The following is a 27,145-nucleotide window of genomic DNA, read 5'->3' on the forward strand; positions in this document are numbered from 1 at the left end:
TAACAATGGACATATTTATTGGCATTGCTTGTTTATATACAGTTTTTCAAACACACGGTTAGACAGCTTGATAGTTATTATTGAAAAAAAGAAGAACAATAAAAACAATTTCGTAATGCTTGTTATATCAGGGTACCTAAACATAATATGAGCAACAGCTAACAATTTGACAATTTGAAACATTATAGCAGTCTATAACATGGATTTGACAGTGACAAATACTTTGAAAAAAGTGATGGAAATCACATAACAGATAAATTGTCAAGTTATATGTATCGTCATCACTGAACGTTATGTAATTTAGGAACATTTGATATAACAACGTTTTATAGCGACGATGTACATTTTTCCATTGTAGCGTACTAGGTAGATTCTGATCATACAAACACGGCGACAGGTTGCTCTTTTCTGTATGGATTCTGCAAAATAATAGTAAAATATTTTTTTTATAAATATTCTAAATACAATTTCATTTCTATTAAGTTTAGTTATAAAGTATTACTTATATATACTATAGATGTAACTTGATCAGCAATACTGCTTTTTACATAAATTTGAAAGCTTCTTACCAGGTTTGCATTTCACGGCTTTAACGTAATCAATGTTGTAACCTTTACATTCCTGGTTAATCTCTTCTACCTCCTTGGTATTGTAGCGTTCGTCATGTTCGAATGCTTTGTCGCAACCGGTCGAAACCTCCTGAAATATTACAGAAAATGAGAAATACAAATTTAAAAAATAAAAAAATAACCAACCAAAAAAACAATGTCAAAAAAAAACCAATAAAAAAATAAAAATAAAAATTAAAAAAAATAAAAAACAATAACTAAACATGATTGTTAATTAAAGCTTATAGTGTAGTTTCTATGAATACTTTATTTTACATTTAATATATTACTTCACAAACTCATGGTATTGACAGATTCTTTTACGAGAATGTTATTGAACACTTGATATTTCGTAAATACTTCTCAATCTTTTCGTAAATATATTTGTTTCAACACATGTTTAGCGTTATTGAAGTCATCACTACATAAGTTTTATGGTCGTCACCATGAACTCGTTGATCAGTATGTTGTATTCATCTGCACCATAAAAACTTATTTGTTCAACGTGTCATAGTTTTCCTTTCTTCTTTCTACCACGGATTTAACTTTTCATGAGGAACTTGTCGATTATTTCTAGAAAGGCAGAGTACGCTTACCCTACCGGTGCACCTGGTCCATGCTCCCAGTTTTTGGTGGAGTCCAAGTTGCTAATTTACTTTTGTTACTTTGTATATATTGTTTTAGTTACTTTATGTTCTTTGTGGTGTATGTCTGTTTTCCATGTCTGGTCTTTGATCCTGGATGACATTCATTCGATTTCCGCTAGTACCTTGGTTCCCTTGATTACACTTTAATTCCAGCGTTACATATACCGATTAAGTTAAGTGTTCATTAGTACTTACTTCATTAAATGTCACAATACAAGTATCGTCCTTTTTCACAATGGTGTAGCGCTAAAAAACAATATAAATATTGTTAATAAAAACTTTTAGCATAAGATAGCTCCTAACCGATAATAAAATAAAGTCAAAGAATGGAAAAAAATCTATATTTATAGAGATCTATGAATTTTCGCCCGTTCCAATTTCTGATACTTGGGTTGTAACATATATTAAAAAACAGTTAAAAAGACCAATTAAATATTAAGTTGGACAAGTCAATATAGATAAACAAAATTCAGTTCTGAGGTCACGAAGATGCACTACCAGAAAAAGCAAGTATCATCGATATCAAAAACAAAGAAAAAAAAAAGCAATACCAAAGGCATATCTGAAAAGAGCTTGCTAAGATAAGCTTTTTACTTTTTTACATGTCTTGATGATCAAGTTAGCATATTGATTGGCTTGCTTGTATATACAGAAAAAGGTAGCAACACGAACCCTTCCTAACTTTAAAACAAACATGGAATAATAAATAGGAGGACTGTTATAAACAAACCAACCACATTGTCATCGGATGATTGTATTTCTAATATCTTTCCGTCCTTCTTTACAATACTGATACTTTTATGCTTGTCTTGTATTGTCTCAACGTCCAATACATCTCCATCTGCTGTCGCTACGGTACTCTCGTCAAACTGAAAAAGTATTTTAAACATTAGGAAAAATATTTTTATTAATAAAATGCAGTTGTCATTCTTCTTTATTGACTTCGTATTGTAAATAAAACTTTATAGTCCTTTTTAGTTTGATTTTTTTACCAAATTTTTAAAAGTAATTTTGTTTAAATAATCCCAATAAAGATCAGGAGCTAGAGTTATTTCGTAGAAGAAATTTCATAACTTAATTTCATAACGTAACCTCAGTAATAAACTTCGATAAAACTAATTATGTGTCACCTCAAATGCTTTGCATGTAAAAATGCACACTGCTAGACACAACACAATTGAAGTCTTCATTTTGTTCGTCTACAAATAAAAATAAAATAAAATCTGATGAAATGCATTCTTTTGACATGTTGAACTATGTGCATCAAAAAGCATTATTTTACAAGGAATCTTTGTTTCAACGTCAGAAGCAGACACGTAGTAAAATTTGGTGTTTTTCAATAATCATAATCTATAAGTATTGTGTTTATTTCGCTGTATGATTTCTAGACTACATTACCCTTCTACAATATTAATATGTCTTACACAAAATAAGAAAAATCTCTACGTCTTCAGTATATAATCTTTCTGGCAAAGTTATTTATCATTCTCAGAGGGAATTGGGTACGACTGGCTACTTCTCTACCATAAGTTTGATGCTAATGAGTTCAATAATATATAAAATCTTACCTTTTTCTTTCCTGTGGCAGATCTGTTGGTTACATATTCACCGTCGCAAACATATATAGCCAACAAAAAGCTTCCTTCTTGAATTGCATCCAATCAATGCATCGAATTGTTTGGTCAGTAATTAACAAAAACATTGCAATAAGAAACATAAACAAGAAGTAATTTAGTAGATTTGTGAGCGTAAACATAGACCATCCTTAGATTAATTTAAAACAAATTATATCATATTTCCATATTACAAAATAAAAAAAACATTGCACCTACCAAAGTCATATATATCGTATAAGCAAATTCATTCAAATGTGCACGAGTTTTAAGATATTGTTTTCATTTGCTGAAAATTTTTTACGACGTTTGAAATGTGTTCTACCGTAGAAGTTAAAATTGTATGCACTTTGTACACATTTTCTTAAAGTCCACTATTTCTGTTGTTTTGTTTCTTTTTGTTGTTTAATTCTGTAATATATATATTTCACATATATATTTTTCGTGTGTAGGGTCAAAGACAAAACTACCAAAAGAAAAAAAAATAAGACGACAAAAGAACTCATAAAATAGTTTAAATTTAAGGCGCCAAGAGAAGTATTTCCGTTGGTGACATGTGTAAGTCTTGTTCCATTATTCTAGTTGTTTCACGCAGTACATACGTTTGGCTTTTTGTAATGTCTGCAAGCCTAAAATATTTTCAGTTTTAGTTTAAAATTTTGTCTATTCAACTGATTTCTTTATATTCAGGTTCATGTTGTCTAGATTTGTTTGATTTCGTCTTTGTAAATAAGATCACGAGTTTCGGGTTAAGTTTTAGCCGAGTTACCATTAATGATACTTCAGATTCTCTGTTAGAGAAGAAACATATTATCAAGATCTTCTGGTGCATTTTTGTACCAAAAAGGGGGCCTTTCTATCATTAACAAAACAAAAAATGTCCTTCAGTTAGAGACAAGGAAGCAGTTACACATGCACGCTTACAGGTGCAGCTTACTGACATTTAATATAACAAAAGGTCATTCAGGGGTAGAACAGGAAGCAGTAATATATGCACGTTTACATGTTCAATCAAATGTGGCGGAGGAAAAGTCTTAACAGATCACCGTTTGTGGCTAGAAACAATAAAGACCCTTCCAACAAATTTTTGGTAGAACAATTTAATAAAAACCTTTATATAATTTTACGATTTTTTTAGGAACAACGATGATTTCAACATGTATACTAAATGTATATACCTTGTAGAATGGTGTTTGAATAAAGCAAATATTGATAATAAAGTATATCCATTTCTTGAACTTAATGTTCATATCGGTAACGGTAATAAACATCTATACTACTAAAGGAAGAGACCGATTTCTTTGAGTCGCAACTCCTCTGAAACCATACAAGGTCGAATATATTTGTGATATGAGCTATAAATGTAGTGTTGTGGTACTCCTAAATTTGTCTTTGAAACAATATTTTTACGGAAAAAACGCAAATTATTCATAAAATAATCCAATTCTGCGTCCGTCATTGGTCCGTGTGTTATAATACGCTTTCACGCATGCTCAATCGACGTACTCTCCGGATCATGTGTTCTACGAGTATTGTACTTTCATTATATAGATATATAGGATCATCAATCACTAACAACAGGAAATGCCATTTTTTTAACATTTAGAATCACTTAAAAATATATAGTACCAAGTCTAAAACGCTTATAGTATATATTTAACTCTATTTCTGTTCGAGCAAATTGCACAGTTCGGATGAATAAAGTGTGAATGAAGCTTTTTCAGTTTGAGTGTTCGTCTGTCTGAAAAAAAGAAATAAAAAAGTTTTCGAGTTAGCAAACGACCACTTTGATAACCTGCTTGAAAAAACATTATTGGGCGTAATTCTTTGACATATAACAGGAAGTTTTACAGAATAATAGGAAAAATGCTAGAAAGTCTTGCCAAATCAACCATGAAAAATTACGAGCTAACAAGTCCCAGTTTGCAAATTGGGGTTTATTACAAATTTGTATATATTTGTATATACATATAAAAGGGTGGTTACGATTTGAATGTGCGTCTGAAAGAAAATGTAATCACCCTCAAACCATACCAAAATAGAAACCAAGGTTACTCTCTAGCCGCCCGCTTACCATGTAGTGTAAACTTGGGCGAAGCCTCAGGATGACCAGCTTATAGAACCAGGTGTACAGGTAGAGATTGCTTATCTTGAATTAATCGATTACTGCAAAAATTCGTCATTGAAGCAACGCATGTCTGGAAGAGCCATATTGTTTATTGCAAGTGCATTTTAATGGAGTTTGTTTTTTTCCTCAATGGGCCATATCTACTTTTAAAGTCTTCTCTTTGCGTTTGCCGGTGTCGTCATCGTCGTCGTCGTAAGACATTAATTCCACCCCTTAACAGTGTGTCAAACTAAATCTGGGGCCAAAAAAAAAACAGCTTCTTAGTCCCAGATTAAACCAATTTTTCCAAATAATTGCATTGAGTGCACCATTTAACTACCATTCTGTATAAGAATCAGGTAATGAGTGGCACATCACATTTCTCAATTTGGTCTTTCTCTCCTCAAATATATTAAAATACATCAAGAAAACAAATGAAAAGCTATTTAAATTTATCCTGAATAACTGCCGACAAATATATGTTTTGACTGCTTATATAAGGAAAAACTTCAGGAAAATATTCCCGCCATTTTCCGTAATGCATTGCAACTAAATTTTTAACTAACGAGATCTTAAAAAGGCAAACTGTACAAACACTTTGACAGTACTTTATTGAGGTTATGATGTAATGAATAATGCATTAAAACCTCTGTGTATTTTTACTTCATATGCCACATTTTATACACATTTTGCCCGATTCTTAGACATGACTTCCCGGGGGAGGGGGTTTCGTTTTTTTCTTTGGTTATTAGAAATACCCGACCTTGTACTAATGATGATATTAGTCAAAAGAGAACGAAGTCCTCCTGAAAGGTTAATGGTCAAATCCTCTTAAAACACAAAAGCAATTTTAATAAAGCTGTACACTTTTAATGCATGGTATATCGATTGGCCATTTTTGTTTGGATTCGTGAAATTAATACTGTGTCCACACTTTGCTCAATTGACCGGGATTTCCCTGGCATCCTCTAGTAATACTAAAATTTTCGATAAAAGGGATGATTTTTCATTCCCTATTGTCAACTATCTGTTTTTTAAATGGTGAAGCCACCTTGTCACAATCATATGGTGTTTACATATCACAATTGGTTTGATTTGCTCGTATATGTAATATTGTTTCGGATTTTAACGAGAAGAATATATATAAACGAGACATATCAACATCAAGGTTTTCGATATGATAAGCTCGTAAATGCATTCGCAAAATTGGTCAACTGATACAAGGAACTCACTCTCAAATATAGATGAACTTGTAATGGATTAATACATGTGGGTATCTCTCGCCCTTTGTTTTACGGTTATATGCTACACAAGCACGGAAAGCTAACTAAACAGTTGAATAGGCTCATTCGTAGGGGATATAGTTTTGATATTATAGTCAAGGATACCATTTTTGTTGGTATTAACATAGACTCACTCTTAGGGTTTTTACATAGAAATTAAAAGATTATGATTAAAATCAGTGGCATGACATGTGTTGTGTCCCTATTGTATGACTCATGATGTACCGTAATTCTAAACCCCGCATGGGAAGAATTGGAATTGATTCTATAGACCATGTGGATATAACTTTTTGTAGATTTAATAGGTCTGGAGCTGGCATGTCAGTTAACTGCTATCAGTCCTAAGTACATTTGTGTAATTTTTATTTAGTTCCTTTATTTCCGTGGTAACAAGGTATTCAGACCTTTTTAAACTGATTTTTATGTATGATTAATTGTGTAATATATATTCCAAAGTGGCCAGATTTTAAATGGGGGGGGGTTGTGATCACGCCAAAATACTTTAACCACGCCGCTATTTTGCGCCTTTCCGATGTAAGGAATTTTTGCCTCCGTATTTCTTAAGTTTCACCTTTACTTTATTTTTTTTATTTTACTAGAGTATATAGGGCAACACTTTCGCTCTACATGTGTATAATAATGATTTAGGGCCAGCTGCAGCCTGTCCTGTGGTATGAGGTTTTACTCGTCGTTCATAGAAGACCAATGGGTGGTCTTGGACTAATATTTTCATCCCGGTGGGGTTGTTGTTTCTTTAACATATACACCATACCTATTCTCGTTATATCAAATGCAAAAATATCAATCATGCAAATTTCTGTGCGTGTTTTACAAGGAGTATCCTTTTATGACTAGCACGATAATCAAATACGTAGGAATATCTAAATGAAAAAGTAATTGTAAACAAAAAGCTTAAACCTGTTTAAATGTTCATTTAACAAAGTCAATCAAAATATACGTCTGGCTGTCGACAGGACACTATATTTTAATTGGTAAAAATTTCGACGAATGCGAACAATTCAAGAAAAGTTTTCAGTGACTTAAATTTGTAATAGTAAGCCAGTCATATCAATTGCCATTGTTAGTGTTTTTCTATTGCCATATGATCTGCATTTCAGTCAAAAGATACAGTTTAACATCAGGACAACACAAGTCAGTATGATAACTCAAGAGTGAACAACCGTTTTTTTAAGTTAAACAATAAATATCTCTATGCACAGAGGATCAAAAAAAATAATAAAGATTAAAGAATTTCTCTATTCCGAGAATGTTTTACTGTTTGCAGAAAATCTTAAGTTATTACGATTTGAGGGAACACATTGACTAACGATGGTTTCATTTCAACGATGATATCAACTTAGAAATGTCCCAGACCCATCAGAAAGTCACATTTGATGTATGAATGTTCAATAACCATCAATCAATTTGATTAAATAGACAAAACAAAATAGCATGGACAGTATAAAACTATGAATACTAGTCAAAATTTGTGATTGAGATGGATCATATGCTTATCGACTCACATGCACCTGTCCGCAGGAAGGAGATATTGATCATTACTTTTTTTGTCCCCTTACCTTTATTTTTATTTTGAAGAAGTGACATCGTTCTGTTATGTATGTTGAATTACCCGTATTAGTTTTTTTTAAACTTTCTACAATATAGAACTCAGTATAAGGTCTTTATCGAATTTGCAACTAAGTAAAAAAAATAATCAAAATTTTAAATGGAGTTCACATTTGCAGATTTGGTTTAAAGTATTTTGAAAAAAGTAGTTATAGCTGTCCGCAAGCAAGACTGATTGTCTCGTCACAATAAGCTTAGATACTAGATTTAACAAGTACATTTGAATATGGACAAGAAAGAAATATACGATATATTAATGATAAAACACGTGTATATATACAATTAGTAGAAAAAAATTGAGTGGTCCAATTCAGTTCATAAACTTTCGTGATCACCAACATCTATAATATAAGATAATCATGAATTATTTCATCTTGAACATGAACTGTCGTGATTGAGCTTAAAAGCACATCTAATCATGATGTATGGAACGTTAATGATGTTTCAACTGTCAATGCTTATACATTTTTATATTGAATTATTTACGTATAGTTTTCTTTATGTATTTCATTTGTGTCTTTATAATTCTGCTTGTTGTTAATTTCACTGTTGTTTTTGCTTCTTTTGCTTCCTAAATTATGGTCGTGGTGCTTGTGTTGATAGCCATGTTTACTGTCAGTTGTATTTCCCTTTCACCGCAAGAAAAAAAAAACTATCATTATTTCGTATAACTGAACACAAAAGATTTCCATGACGTGCATTACAGACAATAAACTCTTTTAATTCTCTCCATTGAACAAACCCGTAAGAGATTTTTATAATTTTGTTTTGTTATGATATTATGTTGACCAACGAACCATATCTGTGTTATTACATCACGTAACATCTGTTGTCCACAATCATTTTCGGTGACTGTCATCTTGACTATATTTTTTTCACTTTTTAGACAATAAAGCTTACAATTAACGCAATTAAGTTGTTCTATCTTTCGACAACCTTTATCATTCACATCCGTTATACTGACATTAGTTTAATTTAAGAAAAAGATAATTGCATGACAACGTTTTGAAAGAATTCAATTATCGTGTCAGCATAGAAACTTGAAGTAAAATTCCTTTAAATTTCGATTCTACAAATCAAATATGTTTCAAAAGTAAGGATGTAACTTTAATCTGTCGACCGTAAAATTGCTTTGAGTAAATATTGTAAACAAATTATTATTAATAATGACCTTAAATATCTTTTGTGAACTCTACCCCGGAACGCCTTGTCCATTTGTATATGTTTACTACGGTAAATGGGCCGTACATAAATATTTATAATATTGTGATTTGATTTTGGAGTAATTTCACCGATGAAAAGTTAATAAAATTTGCTTTGACCTCACAGTGCCATGTAAGATAATAATAAATAACCAAACAATTAGAAAATCTGTTATAAATCAAATTACATTATATAGAAATGCCAATTAGGTAAACAAATTGCACAATATAATTAAATAAGCCAAGGTTACTCCTAAAGTATTGATATATACCGCAATATATACATGCCCATAAAATAAAAGACTGCCCTTACATTTTAAGCATCCCAAGATGTTCAGACACGTATTTGAATAAAATCTCCGTAGGTTCTTAACATTTTGATAAAGAAGGATTATGTAACATCAAAAATTAGTCACAAACCAACAGCGAAACAAACTATCATTGAAAAAACTATTGTTTTTATCTGTATAAAGTTCTATTTTCTGTCATCGCAATTCAAATACTAGCTGATAGAGTAATTTGTACTATAATTTATGTAAATGGAATTTCTCAAAAACAGATTATTTTTATGTTGTCGTCTCTTGAAAATAAAATAAAAAAATCAGGACTATATAAATCGAATGTCAATGGCCCAAACAATTTTAAAACAAAGGACTAGATCCAACGCCGACCTTTCTTCATGGATTCTCTTTTCTTGTATTTTTGCATGTTTGTTCGTTCGATCACCATCTTGCTTTAATACATATTGATTTTGTCTAGTATAGATCTTAATTTGACTTTTTTGCACAATAGTCGCTTAGATTGGGTAAAGTACTTAACGTAGATAGGATAATGTAGACAAGAAACAATTCAATTCACAAGTATCTAAACAATAACAAGTTTGTAAAGTTTTTGAGATTCATACCTTGTGAATATAAATAACAGACAGAAACTGAAGTAACTTAGTATTACAATTTTCATATGACATAAACACTCAAGAAAATTATCCTCTAAAACCAATGTTTGCTTAATTGGTAGATACATTTACTTTTTCTGGCACGCGTAATCGGTTCAGTGTATTAAAGTGGACGTTGAGAACCAATAATTTATAATACCAAAATGGTAATGGATTTTAACTCCCGCCGTCAAAAAGACGTCAAAATTTTTTTTTCCATAAAGCAACTTATAGTTCATTACGACAACAATTTCTTAAATACAGCACTGTATTCTTCAGCAAGTATCTTTTCTAGTATAAATAGAGAGAGTCAGTAAGTACAAAAATCAATCCATAAATTTATTAAGGATTTCTATTTCGTTTACTTACATGCTTTATTTTATAACAGAATAATTACTTCCGTAGTTAGACATCTTTTTGCTGACGATTGGATACAAAAGTTTTAAAAAATATTTTTATATTTGAAAGGTTAAGCAAAATATTTTGATTATATGAGACAATATTACCTCGATCACCCACAATTTATCCTATTTAGTGTATTGCTTAGATTCATTCTATAAGTCTTTTTTTTATTTAAAAGACAAGTTGAACTGTAAAATTAATAGCCGGAATTTTGAATACTATACTGAACGCTGCTATCAATGAAGTCACGTTTTACTAAGACTATAACTCTCTCCAATGACAAAAAGATTAAGATGGTCAAAACCATTTTTGGACGTAAGAAAGTTTTCATAGGTAAAAGTGAAATGCAGCCGTAATCATTTAATCATTTTTCTCAGTTTTGGTAAAGTTTAAAACTCTAAAATTTATTATGCAGTTACTTGTGATGTTTAAAAAAAATCCTTTTGGACTGATTAATACACCTTTTTTGTTCAATTGGATTTTTCTCTGCCCCACGAACCTCAACGTTTCAAAACGAATGTACTGAACCAGCGTTGTTTTTACCCGCAGACTAATGAAATGAAGACTTCAATTATAATGTATCCAGCAGTGGACATTGTCGTATGCAAAGCATTTTAATTATTTTAAGTGGTTGGATTTTAATTAATTTCATGTTTGGTTATGTTCATTTAAATGTTGGAATTTAAGAGTTTGTTCTCTATTTTACGGTCTCCGAAACTAATTATGATGTTTTGAAAATCGTTTATGGAGAAACTGGTCGGTCTGACCAACGTATTGAATACTGCAATTATGTTGAGTTCAATTTATTAAGTAGACTAGGTGGTTTGCCTTTCATGTGATGTCTCTTAAGTAAGGGAAAAAGTTTTTTCACAACCGGTTGAATTAATTTTACTCTAAAATCAAACGAGGGCATGTTAGTCATTTTCTAGAATTGCAACTGAAATTTGTGGGTAGCCACGTTTATTAGCAATATTTATCCGACCGATGGCGGCATGACGTAAAATCATAATGTAAGTTGTAAAAGAAGATCCATTGAATTTGAAACGAGACTGTGACTATGAATAAGACTTACCTGAATACGGAAGTGAATTTGTTTAAAAGGCTGTCAATAATATTTTTCACGAACCGTCATAAAGCCCGACAATGACATGTAAATAAAACAGCAGCGACATATATAGAGACAACTAAAATAAAAATGCTCAACAGAGTTCAGTGAAAATATTTGACAGTTTGAATAACAGGCAGAGAATAGAATGATACGTTTGGTACCTAACTCCTAATACATCAAAATATAACATATAAACGAAATGAGATATCCAGTCAAGGATCGCTCGCAGTTACTGACAGCTAGCTCAGAACATAGTAAAGAACGACAATACCATCTAATAATCTGCATTACAATTCCAATCGATTGGATTTGCAGTAAAAAAAGTCAAGTACTAAATAGGTAAGATTGGTTGCAGTGCAATACTAAACAATCACTTAGAGTTTGAAGAGATTTAAATGAAATCTTTATTTCCAACTTATCTTTGTATCAGCCTTTTTTATCTGATACTACATTAAAATAGAAAATGCATATATACTATAAAGTAGTGATGTATTTGAATGGCCATCATATGAACAACTGGATCGATAAGTGTTTTTCGAAAACTAAAGAAATCTTTCTAAACTATTGCAACTGGTCTATAAACTAATTGATAAGACTCCCGATATGCTGAAATATTTTTTAATTTTCGTGTGTATTCGTTTACTCCATATTTCTTATTTATGATGTTTTGTCCATCTTTTTTTTGTTTCTGTTTGGGTTTTCGTTTTTGTTTGTGTGTTTGTTTGTTTCATTTGTTGTTTTCTTTGGGTATTTTGGGTTTTTTTGTCAAGCATTTGTCTCTAGAACATAAATATTCTGTTATTCGTTCAAAAAAATAATTATTTTGCTTTACCAAGACAATTTTGTTTACTTTACAGAGTAAAAATGATTTGAAGTTTTTACAGTACATCAACATCTTTATTAAAAAAATAAATCTTGAAGAAGGAAAGAGAAATGTGTCTTTTATGTTTGTTTCAGCTTCTCAAAGCACATAAAAAGGGAATCATGCACTTAGGCACGACATTTACAAACAAAAAAAGGATCACTGATTCATGATTTGGATAAACCATCTCTTAATAATACAAGAGTAAGAATTAAATAAACGTGTTTCAGGTTTAAATGGGTGTGTCCTACATGACGATTAGTTTATGAGATAAACAATCCTTGTATTACAAGAAATCAAAAGCTTCATTTTATTGTTATTTGTGAACAACACCAATGAACACTTCTAATTATGGAATATTGAGGGACACTAGCAATTTTTATTACTAAGAAAAAATTGACATCAAACTACTGTTGGTCATTCATTTTTTTTCTCAAAAAGTTCTGTAATACTCGTTTAATTTTTAGATCATTTAGGTTAGCGAGCAGTCATCCTAATGTAAATTCCAGTTTGTGTTTATATTTTTAGGGGGTATAAAAATACCTCATTGTTTATATGCTGATATTCATAAGCCAATTTGTCCTGGACGTGGTGTGCTTATTTCTCTGAAAACAATTAAAGCACTCGTTAATGCATAGTAGTGCTTCATGCTTCAATCGCAATGAAAATATCAACTAATTAATGACTAGCTATCGTGTACCATAGACCTAGGATTCGCGAATAAATCATTCTTTTTTAACAAACTGAGCCAATGCGTCAAAATTTAAAAATGCATATTAATCAATGTATACTTTGTATTTTCATTTTTCAAAATATTTTTTCTTTGCCTTTCTAAGATTCTTTCTGCACTGTATACTACATTTTAGCATAAAAAAGGTAACCTAAGTTCTTCGTTATCTTATTAACCATATTTTTTATACAAAACATGGGACATAACGATATTCTAATCTTGTATAAGATAAGGAAAAACTTTATTTTGTGTGCAACACCTGTCCAACAACGAAATCAGTCAAAGATCGAGATGATCGATTTGATGTAGTCAATTATCGTTGATTGATTTGCCAACTGATTTTCAGAGTGTCTTATATGGAATGAGGAAGGACATTAAAATTGTGGATGACATCTTTCCTCTGAAGATCAGCTTAATATGTAGAAATATTCCATTGAGTGTTCCAGCAAACGTTCACGTATAAAAAAAGAAATAAAAATATTTTGAATGTTTGAAAAATATGAATTGCAGACATGGAAAATCTTCGTTTTATTCTTATCGCCTGAATATAGCTGAAATATTGCTGCTCGGGCGTTCAACCCCAACAATCAATCAATCAATCGTTTTATTTTTATATACGTCATTGTCTCAACGCTTGGGTTCCTTTATCCACAAAGATTAACAACTCTATTTCATCATAATAAACCTTTCCCGTGATTTGATTTTTGCGTTTCAACTTTGACCGCAAAGATAGCGAACATTAAATCACCGCCAAAATAAATACTTATACAGTGTATTTATAAACGCTACTACAGAACTAAGAAAAAAGACTATCCTAGTTACTCGATTACAGTTTTTGTTTATTGTATTATTTCTGAATAATGATAATTTAAACAGGTCAAAACCATTAGAATACCGGAGAACAAAATGACAACACACCTATGAGATAAAAACCAAAAAAGTGAAGAAAAATGTTCACGTGTTGTCAAATTACCAATGCTCGCAAAATAAAACATGGAAACTTGATCCTACAGTAAGGATTTGACTTTTGAGTACTTACCTTCTTAAGCATTTTCTGTGGAGGCACAAATTTACTTCAAAGACTTATATATTTGACGGACGGTAAATCGACTTTCTGAAATACTGCTTCATGTAATACATCAAGAATACAATAATTAAACTTTTTATTCGAAGAGATCATTGAAAATATACCTAGAATTATATTGCAACGACATATAGTACACATGCAGTTATGACATTATCAGTTATCTCCTCGATATGATCGGTAGGTATTCCGTGTCATCACTTATACGTGTACATGTATACAATGACCTTATATAGTAGAACTCTTGACATTTGAAAACATGACTTTTATTTGATCTTTCAAAATACATTATTTGTATCGTTGAAATTAAAGAGACAGTTGATTGACTGTCGTCTGTTTTATACCTTGACCGTAATATTTACATAGTTGATACAGGACATTCGAATCGTGTTGTTAATTTCTTTACTTGGTGGCAACCTACCAACATCTAATGCCTAGGGATTACCCATGTCACAGTTGATATCATTATTGTCGGTCATGGATATGATTTTGAGCACTGACTTCCAGGTATCGCAAATATACTGCCAAATAAGATTTAAAGACAGGTGTTGGTTCAACCTTTGTTGCTATCGTCGCTACAGAAGTGTTTATGGATGACACAATTTGATTGACCGATATGAAGTCTATTTCTCACATATAAGACAAGAAAGCTCCAGTTAAAGTTCACGTCTTACCGGATCGACAACCCATTGAACTTGACCCATACTGTATTTTACTTAGTTGAAATGTGACAGCTACAGAGCTGGACATGCCTATTTTTTTCTTTGGAACAACAGATATCACACCAAGATTTTGTTTCTTGTTTTTTTTTGCTCATATTGTAAGCATTTTTTGTTTCAGTGCTGTTTTGTTTCCTTATCTCCAGTATTTTTTATTTATTCGATAGCGGACGCTCACCCTATCTGTACACCTAGTCCATGCTCCTAGTTTTTAGTGGAATTCGAGTTGCTCCTTTGCTTTTGTTACTTTGTATGTATGATTTTAGCTACTTTATGTTCTTTGTTGTTTATGTCTGTTTTCCATGTCTTTGTCCGTGGATTACATTCTTCTAATTACCGCTAAAACCTTGGTTCCTTTGATTTTCTGTATACCTTGTTGTCTACGGTTTATATGTTCTAGTCTGCTGCCTGTATTTACGTGTTTTTTTTTATTCTTGTGTCTCTGAATTGCATTTCGCTTTTGTTGCTCCGGTCATTTTTGCCGGTATAATATACATCCAAAAACATTATCGCAATGATTTTTACAAAGAGATTACAAAAGGCAAATCAGTAAAAAAAAATAACGATTGATAAGTTTTATTGGTAATGCGCACTGATATATAGAAATTTCGAAACACACGGTAAGACATCTTGATAGAATTAAAAAAAAAAAAAAGTAAATTAAAACAATTTCGGGCTTTTGATAAATCAGTGTAACTAACCTTAATATGAGCAATGACTGACGATTTGATAATATGAAACATTATAGCAGTCTATAACAAAGATTGGACATTGACAAATACTTTAAAAAAGATACAGATAAAGGTACATATATACTAATCACTGAACGTTATGTAAGTTATGAACATTTAATGTAACAACGTCGAACAGCGACGATGTACGTTTTCCCATTGTAGCGCACTAGGTAAATTCTGATGATACACATACGGCGACAGGTTGCTCTTTTTTGTATGGATTCTGCAAAACAATAATAAATATTTTAGATATACATTATAGATTCGACTAATGCAACTTTATCTGCAATACTGCTTTTAACATAAAATTCAAAGCTTCTTACCAGGTTTGCATTGCACGGCTTTAACGTAATCGGTGTTGTAACCTTTACATTCCTGATTGATCTCTTCTACCTCCTTTGCATTGTATCGGTCGTCATGTTCAAATGTCACAACCTGTCGAAACCTTCTGAAATATTACAGAAAAAAAAATACAAAAATGAAGTTTATGGAGAAGTTTCTATGAATTCATTCTTTCACTTCAAATATATTAATTCAAAAACACACAGCATTGACAGATTCTTTACTTGAATTGTTTTGAACACTGGTTGTTATTTAGTAAATACTTCTTGATCACTCCGTAAATTTATTTTTCAACATATGTTTAGCGTTATTTCATTTTTGATATAATTGTTTAATTCCAACGTTACATGTACCAACTAGATTTTTAACTATTTCATTATTACTTACTTCATTAAATTTCACAATACAAGTATCGTCCTTTTTCACAATGGTGTAACGCTAAAACATAAAAATAACATTTATAATTATTTTAGTACAAGTAAGCTTCTAACCGATATTAAACCGAGTCAAAAAATGTGGAAATAATCTAAATATTTCTATACCATACATCGTGTAATAAGTTACAGCCCTAGATTAATCCTACGAGGAGGAAGGACCCGGCCAGCGAAAGCTATATTTTTATATTGCCTAGCTGACCAAGTGGTCTAGGGCGCTGGATTTAGTGCAGGCGGTGTTGCTATAGATGTCACAGCGGTACAAGTTCGAGTCCCGCGGAGGGAACGACCAAAAATTTGCATCGCAAATTTGACATTTCTAACATCGTTGCGAATTTTTCAGACCCTTCTATAAGTTTACGTTATCTTCCCTGTATCAATTTGATCCGATGGAGCAGTGTAGATAATAGAGTCGTCACATTCTAGGACGTTGTATATATATATATATATATATATATGTGTGTGTGTGTGTGTGTGTGTGTGTGTGTGTGTGTGTGTTTTGAGATCTATGAATAACAACCTATGTCAATCTTTATTATATGGGTTGAACCAAATAATCAGATCAGCTCTTAAGATAAATGAAATGCCAAGTAAGACGGGTCAATATAGCATAACAAAATTTACTACTGAAGTCATAATGATGAACTACAAGAAAAAGGAAGTATCATTGACTCTAAATTGCGATAAAATACCTATATAACACAGACCGTATCAATGTAACAATAAAAAATACAAACAACAAAACAACAAAACAATATCAAAAACATATAAGCATATCTGAGTTACAGTTAGCTAACAGATTAATATACCTAGAGAAAGGTAGTAACACAAACCCTTCGTAAATTTAAAACAAAAATAGAATAAAAAAGGGGGCGTAGAAAACAAACTACCACATTGTCATCTGATGATTGAATTTCTAATATCTTTCCTTCCTTCTTTACCATACTGATACTTTTGTTCTTGTCTTGTATTGTCTCAACGTCCAATACATCTCCATCTGCTGTTGCTACGGTACTCTCGTCAAACTGAAAACGTATTTTAAACATTAGGAACAATATTTTATTAATTAAATGTAGTTGACGTTTTTCGATTTCGTATTGTAACTAAAACTTTAATAGCTGTATTAAATGGACTTTGAATATTTTTTTCCTCATTTAAGATTAATTTTGTTTAAAGAATCCCTATGAAGATGAAGGAATAAGAATAATTTTGTGAAAGGGATTTCACAACTAAATTTCATAACATGACGTCGGAAAAAAAGTTTTGGTAATACTAATTATATATTACCTCAAATGCTTTGCATCCGAATATGCATACTGCTAGACACAATACACGTGAAGTCTTCATTTTGTCCCTCTACAAATAAAAATAAAATTCTGATGCAGTACATTATTTTGAAGGAATCTATTTGTCATGTCTATCTTACAATTTTTCATGAGTTTTATACTTAAGAGTTCAAAATTTCTTAATCCCTTACCTTTTTCTTTTCCAGTGGCAAATCTGGTAGCTACATACTCACCGTCACAAATATATATAGCCCAACAAAAACTACCTTCTTAAAAAACATCGAATCAGTGCATCGAATTTAATTTTGTTTGGTCAGCAATTCACAAAAAAAATTTGTAATAAGAAACATAAAAAAGAAACAATTCAGAAGATTTGTAGGCGTCAACGTAGATCAAACTAAATTTTTTTTTAAATAGTATCAATTTTCCATGCGTTTTTCGAAATAAATCAAATCATTGCACCTAACAAAGTCTTATAAAGTAGTATTAGCAAATCCGTTTTTAAAAGTACATTGGGTTTTAAGATATTATTTTTGTACGACCTTTAAAATGTGTCCTACCTTAAGAGTTAAAATTGTAAGTACATTGTGCACATTTTCTAAAAGTCTACTATTTCTATTGTTTCGTTGTTTTGTTTAATTCTGTAGTATATATATTTCACATATATTTGTTTTTCGTGTTTAGGGTCCGATTTATTTCAAAGAAAAAATAAACTCATAAAATAGATTAAATTTAAGACTCCAAGAGAAGTATTTCCTGAGGTGACAAGTGTAAGTGTTGTTCCGTTATACATTTTACTAGATATTTCAAGCAGTACATACATTTGTTGTTTTTTTTTGCGGTGTCTGAAAGCCTCAAAAAATTTCAGTTTAAGTTTTGAAATTGGATCTTGATTTCTTTATATTGAGGTTATTGTTGTCCAGATTTGTTTTGGTTTCGTCTTTTAACATTTGATCACGAGATTCCGTTTTTTGCTTTGGCCGTACTACATTTAATTATATTTCAGATTTTCTGCTCGACAGTGAACAATATATCAAGAACTGGTGATGTATTTTGTACCAATGTATTGAAAATAATTCATCGTTATCCGGGAAGAAAAAAAAACAAGAGACTGTCTTGGTGCTAAGAAATGTCATATGTTGTACTATTGGGATACGTGACATGAATCATATATGCTCAACATTATATCTATTTCTACCAAATATAAATATATATACATAAAGTGGCAAAAAATAATAATATGATAAAATGATTATATGCTGCTATTCGGTTTTAAAAGTGGTTTTAGTACCACGCATTAAACGGCTATGAAATAAAACAGTTTTGAGAATTTTAAACTGTAAAAACTAATGAAGAAAATAATTTCGAAATTACTGGTAACCATTTTTGAACACGTTTTGTAATTAAACCTTTTTGTTTATGCAAACAGTGCCTTTTGGTAAAATGTTGCGAAGTTAACTGCAATAATACGTTTTTTTTATTTTGTACTGTAATTCTTATCAGTTTTCTTCCATTTTTTATTTATTTTTAACCCCTCTCTAAAAAGCAAAAAGTGATTATATTTCATTTCTAGTGTTGAATTGTCATGATGGAACAATTTTATTTTGAATTTCGATTTAAGACGGTATTATACAGATAATATGAATTTAAGATATTAACTATGGAGAAAGTTCTATGCACATGCAATCATACCCCCCAAAAAGACGGCAATGTATTGAGCATGTCATAAAACAGTCACTTATATTACAAAATTGTTTCGTTACTAAGATGGGTTAGAGATCGGGAAAGAAGTAGGCCAGTCCAAATAATATACGAGATGCATCGGCTAGACATGGAGAAAAGGAAAGATTATCAAGGACAAAAAAGGTGGTGGCCCTTTGTTTCAAGTTTGTTTGAAAAAAAATGTGTAGAAAGGTAGGTGGATAGAGTCCCTAAACCATGAGGAAATCTGAAAATCACGTTGGAAGCTGTAAATGCCATTTACATAAATACTTTAAAATGCCTAATGCAGTGAATTTAACAACATAAAACAGGGAGTATACACTAATTTCACTTGCTGTAATATTAATCTTTACATGTTCAACCAAATGTGGCGGAGGAAAAGTCGTCTTAAATTAAAACAAAATACCAGACACATTAATATTGCAAATTTCGAAATTCTGTGCTTGCATTATAATGCAAACGTAACATTATAATAAAATACATAGTAATTGTATACAAGAATGTCAATTAAGATTAGTATCTGACTGGTAACAAGACACCATGTCTTATATATGCAAAATATTCGAGGACTACTTCCAGTGACTTATATTTGGAATAATAAGTCAATGTACAATTTATCATCAAGACATCACATGTCAATATGAACATTTCTTTTCGATCTGTAAATTTTTATTGAGCAATGTATGGTCATCAGTAAGCGCGTTGTCATCTTGAAAGCCAAAAGGAACTTCAACCCGTGACTGAGAAGTGAGATTTGAGGGAATATCAGAGGTGTCCTATCAACGGTTATATCAGCTTTAAGCCTATTCCGTCTATATGTATATAATAGAGTGAACTGTTAGTGGATTATTCTATTATATATTGTGGGAATACGGCATACTGTACAGGAATGTCATACATGTGCTACAATAGTAATACCCGTAATACCCAGTATTTAAAGAGTGATATAATTAGTGTTTTTTAAATCTGTTATACGACTTTTAAATCAAAGGATTGAAATGATAGTTTGTTAGAAACATAATTTATTCAAAGGAATGATATATAAATAAAAGTGTAACATTACTGGATCCACCAGTATCTGTAGATTACGGCTTACAGCCTTCATTAAGTCATAAGCTTATCGACTCACATGCACCTGTCCACAGGCAGGAGATATTCACCATTAATTTGTTTTTGTCCCCTTAATTTTAGTTTTATTTTGAAGAAGTGCCATCGTTCTGTAACCGAAGATTTTTATTACCTTTGTACTTAAGACCTTTCAGAGCTATGTTTATACTTGTTGGAAACTTTTTCGTGATCTGCAAGTATTTTCTATTTTGTATTTATACGCTGGTGCATTTGTTGCATTTTTGTCATAATATAAGTATTTTTTTCTACAGCATATAATTCAATATTAGTTCTTTATCGAATTTGCAATCGTATAAAAAATAAATAAATAAATAAATAAATGGATAAAATAAATAAATAAATAAATATTAAAAGGCAGAACGGAGTTCATACTTGCAGGCTTGGTTCAAAGATTTTGAAAAAAAAGTAATCATAGCTGTCATCAAGCCAGATTGATCGCCTCATCAATTAAAATAAGCTTATATTTAACAGATTTTAACAAGTACCTCCGAGAATGCAAGGGAAGAAAATTCAAGATATTGAGGGCAAAAACGTTCTTTGTATATACATCCATTAAAACAAACACAGAGTGGTCCAATTCAGTTCATAAAGTTTTGTGATCACCAGTGTATATAATCGTGGATTATTTCATCTTTAACATGAACTTTCATGATTGCCTAAACATGCCTAAAATTTTACTGTTGCTTCAACTGGTCAATGCTTATTGATTGTTATCATCAAATCTTGATGCCTCATTTACTTATAGTTTTTCATTTGTGTGTCTTTATATATTCACTTGTTGTTTATGTCAAGGTTTGTCTTTGCTATCTTTGCTTCATAGATTAAGGTCTTCAAGTTTGTGTATTGTTGGCCGTATTACTCCAGGTTGTATTCTTTTTCCTCCGCGAAAGAAACACTCGTTATTGTGTTAACATCTTTTCTGTTAATGTCTTTTCTGGTTTGCGATAAGCCTTAAGTTTTATTTTAATAATGCATTAACAGTTCAGATTGCGATTTATCCAGTAGAAGTTTTATCATTTCAACGTACTACTTTGAGGGAAAATCCTTCAAACTTTCAACATTCGAATCAAATATGTTTAAAAAGTAAGGACATATATTCAATCTGTCGACCGTGTCGTTGGGTTGGCATGATAAATGCAACAAAATTTTTTTAAAATTGACCGTAAACTCTTTTTTTGAATTACACTCCGGAATGCCGTTTATACATATTTATTACGGTAAATAGGTCGTACATAATATTTATAATATTGTGATTTATTTTTGTTGTAATTACCCTAATGATAAGGCAATAAAATTTGCTATGAAGTCACAGTGAAATTTAAGATTACAATAAATAATGAAAGAGTAATCAAGGGAACCAAGGTAATAGCGGTAATCAAAAGAATGTAATCCAGGGACAAAGACCAGACATGGAAAACAGACATACACAACAAAGAGCATAAAGTAACTAAAATCATACATACAAAGTAACAAAAGTAAATGAGCAACTCGGACTCCACTAAAAACTTGGAGCATGGACCAGGTGCACCGGTAGGGTAAGCGTCCTCTGCTTTTCTAGAAACACCCGCCGAGTTGCTCATAAAAAGTCAAGTCCGGGGTAGACAAACCAGGAAAGGAAAACTATGACCCGTTGAATAAATCAGTTTTCATGGTGCTGATGGATACACCATAACGATCCACGAGTTTATGATGACGACCATAAAACTTCTGCATTGATGACTTCAATCTTGTAGCAACATAACCCTGTTCCAGAAACCTATTTGTTACTTTGTATGTATGATTTTAGTTACTTTATGTTCTTTGTTGTGTATGTCTGTTTTCCATGTCTGGTCGTTGTCCCTGGATTACATTCTTTTGATTACCGCTATAAACTTGGTTCCCTTGATTGCTCTTCCACCAAACAAGTTGAACTAAGTTCTTCTTGATCTTATGTATCAATGTTTTTTTTATACAAAACATGGGACAAATGATATTCTAATCTTGTATTATATAAGGATATAATATTATTGCGTAATTTTTGTTCCATATCGGCTAAGTTATTGGTCAGGGGCTAGACAATATTTCTAGCCGAGGACCAATAACTCAGCCAATATGGAAGACCTTACTCAATTTTACCAATATTGACTAACTAGTCTAATACGCTAGGCCAATATCGATTTTAACCAGTCCAATATGCCCTATTGAACGGGTAAAAGCCGTATTGAACGGCTAAATCCGTATTGGAAGGCTATATCCCGTATTTGTGCACTTGTCAGATATGTGTATATATTCATGTGTAGCTATTTGTACAGTTTGATGGTAAAGTACATACTCTAAGTTTTCCGATTTCAATGTGTCAAGGAATTCATCAGTTATCTGACCAGGAAAGTAGTCAAAGATCGATCACAATAGCTTTTGACGGATGGGAAGATCTAGTTAATCTTTAATATCATCAACGAAAGGAGAGATGATCTAGTTTATAGATTTACGTAGTGACTTTCAGAGAGTGCAAAATACAAAAGAAGGAGGAAATTGAAATTTAGGATTGTATCTTTCAGCTTAACAGGTGGACAATCAAAATAATGGAATCCAGGGACAATGACCAAAAATGGAAAACAGACATAAAGAACATAAATTAATCAAAATAAAACATACAAAGTCACAAAAGTAAATAAGCAACTCGGACACAATTAAAAGCTTGGAGCATTTGATACTTATCGCAACATATACATACCTTGAAAAGAAAAGGCTGTCTCTGCATTATTAGCCCCCCCCCCCTCCCGAGATGTTAACACAATAACTAAACCTTTAGTTTTTTTTTCTCACAAGATAATTTAAGTGGGTTCTTATCATTTTCATTAACACGAATAAGGTAACATAAAAATAGTCATATTAAGTTTTATTTTTTTGTCATCGCAGATCAAAAAGCAGCTAATTGAACAATTCTTCTTATATTTTTTTAAATGAATAAATGAATGTTCTCAAAAACAATTTATTTTTTTTATTGTCGTTTCTTTTTGAAAATTAGATTTATAGGTAAAATAGAAAACTAACCTGCAATGTAAAAATAAAAAAAATGCATTATAAATTTGAAGAAAAATATCAGAATAATTAGGACTTTAATAATCGAATGTCAATTGCACATGGGTTAAGATTTATAATCCAATCATATTAGACTGAAGAAAAATATCAACTTTTGAGAGAATGAATTCAGGTTGGCGGGGATTTACCCTACAAAGAAAAATGAGTTATTTTTTTTATGTATCAATATAAATTATATTACCTTACAGTCGCTTCGTTAATTATTACCAAATTTAAGCACAAATATCCTCAATGTATCATTTAAAAAAACTGAGTCAAATACGCAGATCAGGCGTACAACATGACTATAGTTGCTAACTGTGCACCACACTCGAACTCGTACCGCTTTGGTCGTTCCCGTGGCGGGAACATACTCGTAATAGAAAAAGGTCTATACTTGTGTTTGTGAGAGAACGTATTAACATAAAGGATATAAACAATTTAGAAGTATATTTAGTTATTATAGTCTTACTTCTAATTTTTTGAATGTAAGGACAGGTTGCAACAAGGCATTCGAACATGACGACCGTTACGTATCCGAGGAGGTAGAAAAAATCAACCAGGAATGTCAAAGCTACAGTATTGATTACGCCTGACATTACAAGAATGTTGCAATTATTTAAATTATGTTTCTGCTCCCATTAAATATATTGTTTTAACTTTTGATACACCTTTGAGAAACAGTATTATAAATGTCTAGCACCATGTTCAGAATTACCATAATAATGAAATCAAATAATAGATGTCAAACATTTTACTTCGTGTTTCTACAACTCGCTGTATGCTACTGCTCATTTCCAATAAACTATCATAAGCATAATCTGTATCCTTAAAAAAGGCCGTCGATAATGTCATATCGGCAAGAAATTACCGAAGCATCAATACAAAAATACATCTTAGACAATCCAAAGACATGGCCAAAACATGAAATTAGGAGACAGACAATTACACGCGTACAATATAACATGCAAGGCAAAAACAAGTCAACTGTGCAATGTATACTCAATAAGCTGGTGCTATTGATATACCTGCCTCTAAGAAAGGGGAAGTTTACGATTGGAAAGTATAATAATCAAATTGGTCGAAAAAAGTCGATTCAAACATCATGTGTCATTTTAATATAGGTTAAGGTCTCGGTATGATATTACTTGTCCTTTTCAAGTTTTTTTTTGGTAGATTAAATGTAAGTTATGCTTGAAGTTAGGATTATTCAGAAATATAATCTATATATTGGAAACTGCAATTGAAGGACGATGATATTTGCTTATCTTTCCTTCTGTAATAGCCCTGATAGAAATTTACAAAGAAGTTTCACACATATAAAAATAAAGGCTGGGCAAGAGTTGCACACAAAATAAGCATTTTTCTAATAAAATAGTATAGAAACATATCTTCATGTCCCCCCTTTTTTATCGAAACATTGGTAAATTTGATTACAGTGAATGAAGTTGTTTATCTTTTGTCATGTGAAAATGTTGTGTACAAAGTTAAAAAAAGAATTCAATGTTTTAAAAATATATAAAAAAATTGTTTCCAAACTTCCTTCTTTAAATAATAACGAAGTATTTTAAATTGTGATCAACGAATTTGTAATTGGCCCTTCCTCGTATGCCTCCAAACTGTACTTGATTTAAGATTTAGTTTTGTGTTATCTACGATTCTTCAAGAACACTTGTTTAGTGGTAATAGGAAAGTTCTATGTTTTTTTATTAAACGGGATATGTATTATTATTTCTTCTTTTTAATGTCGTCGACCAAAAGCGTTTACTCTGTTTCTACTTATTTAGTCCCCGAATACTAGTTTTACCGGTAAACTTGTCTGCACGTTTTCTCGAAAACTTATGAAGTATTAGAACGCAACTGTGTCAGGTACAAGGCCTTAGCCAAAAGGTGTGCTCTTAAAACATCTTGAAAGGAGGGGTGCTTCGTCGATATCTCGGAAATCTAGGTGGCCAGGATATAAAAAATGGTATAGGTGGAAGAGTGTGGTAATCTCTATAATGTTGTTAAAGATGTGTATCTATATTTTTGTATGTCTACAGTTACCAAACAAAATTCCCGAATAAAGAAAAAAATATGAGATATATCTTATCAAACTTAAGATATATAGAGGAGGGCTATCCAAGAGTGATAAATTGTATTTGTTTGATTATTTAAGACGACAGCCGATTTAAAATGGCCGTCTTTAAACAAAATGTCCTTCGCTTGATAACCGTGTAATATTCTTCAGAATTTCACGAAAGTTGGTATTCAGGCTCAAAATTGTATGTTGAAATCCAAATTTTAGTTTCTATGACCATTTTGGGAAATGTGAGGTGACTTATGTAACTTGATTGCGAGCACAAGTTAAAACTTATTATTCATTTTAATTTAACTTCACAGAAAGTTAAACTACTCAATGAAGGGCAATAACAAGTAGTCAAATGTATAGTCTAAAAGGAAGTTCCGGATAACAAATTGATGCAGACCCCCCAAAAAAATTCCATTGGCCACATTTTTTTTCAAAATTGCCACCAGACTGATAGTACCCAATTTTAAAGTAGAAAAATGTGAACGGCGGTTCAGAAGTTGGGGATATGAGGTACCAATATTAAGCTTAAGAGTCCAAACAAAATCCACAAAAGAAATTTCTCGCATCTCAGCTGCCTTTTTCAAAATGGTCACCTACACGTTTAAAAATTCAATGTCACCCGATTAAAATCAACATGATATTCATTAAGTGAAAAAAAAACTATCAATAATTAATCGTTATCCAATAGGACTAAACCACTTGTTTTTTTTTATATAGTATCTATTTTATTTTATATAGGGTTCCAAAACAAACATTACTCTATATAAGTTAATAAAGTTTTCTTGCTTAATGATATTAATTTGATAAGAATTACAAACAGTTTAAAGTTCAACCGAATTTTAATTTTTTTAGGGATAACAACTAACTTTTAATTTCAAACATTTTTGTCTCCTTTACAAAGAGAGTGGCAAACAACATTTTAAAAAGACATGTTTTGCATTTTAAAGAATATGGTGGGTACAAACTTCAATAACCAGCGTATTAAATGCATTATGAAAGAGTAACCAAGGGAACCAATGTTATAGCTGTAATCAAAAGAATTTATTCCAGGGACAAAGACCAGACATGGAAATCAGACATAAACAACAAAGAACATAAAGTAACTAAAATCATACATACAAAGTAACAAAAATAAATGAGCAACCTTGACTCCACTAAATGAACGTCCTTTGATCATTGGCAAACTAAGTAAACGTAACCCTATCTTACATTTTAATAACACAGTTATACGGTAGAACGATAAAGAAAACATAGCGATAAAAGGTTAGGTAAACCCCCAGCTCGTCTTTATTTTTCCGTCAATTTCGAAATTTTTATTAACATTTACATCCTTTACCATAACATTGCAGAAAATTAACATTGGTATGCTTCATTAAGTAACAAATTATCATATGAAATTAAACATCAGCCTTTATGAATGTATTAAACTGCGTGTTAAAGTTA

At 31.4% G+C, this 27,145-nt stretch overlaps 1 protein-coding gene and 1 long non-coding RNA gene across 2 annotated transcripts; both read right to left on the bottom strand.

Annotated features, from left to right (window-relative positions):
• Positions 1–2,952, bottom strand: LOC148629070 (uncharacterized). The gene is made up of 6 exons (XM_088543403.1): positions 2,824–2,952; positions 2,386–2,454; positions 1,990–2,124; positions 1,451–1,501; positions 570–699; positions 1–419 (listed from the first exon to the last, which is right to left on the bottom strand). The coding sequence occupies exons 2-6, from the start codon at positions 2,443–2,445 to the stop codon at positions 301–303; spliced, it is 495 nt and encodes a 164-aa protein (XP_088399529.1). The 5' UTR covers positions 2,446–2,454; positions 2,824–2,952; the 3' UTR covers positions 1–300.
• Positions 2,953–15,485: 12,533 nt separating this feature from the next.
• Positions 15,486–18,138, bottom strand: LOC148629071 (uncharacterized). Its single transcript, XR_015914856.1, has 6 exons — positions 17,913–18,138; positions 17,723–17,791; positions 17,326–17,460; positions 16,389–16,439; positions 15,983–16,107; positions 15,486–15,882 (listed from the first exon to the last, which is right to left on the bottom strand). It is a non-coding gene; the product is annotated as an uncharacterized LOC148629071 (long non-coding RNA).
• Positions 18,139–27,145: the final 9,007 nt, after the last annotated feature.

The sequence above is a fragment of the Perna viridis genome, chromosome 1 (assembly GCF_037379345.1).
Source record: "Perna viridis isolate PV_CMFRI_1.1 ecotype Kerala chromosome 1, ASM3737934v1, whole genome shotgun sequence".
Classification (NCBI taxonomy): Eukaryota; Metazoa; Mollusca; class Bivalvia; order Mytilida; family Mytilidae; genus Perna; species Perna viridis.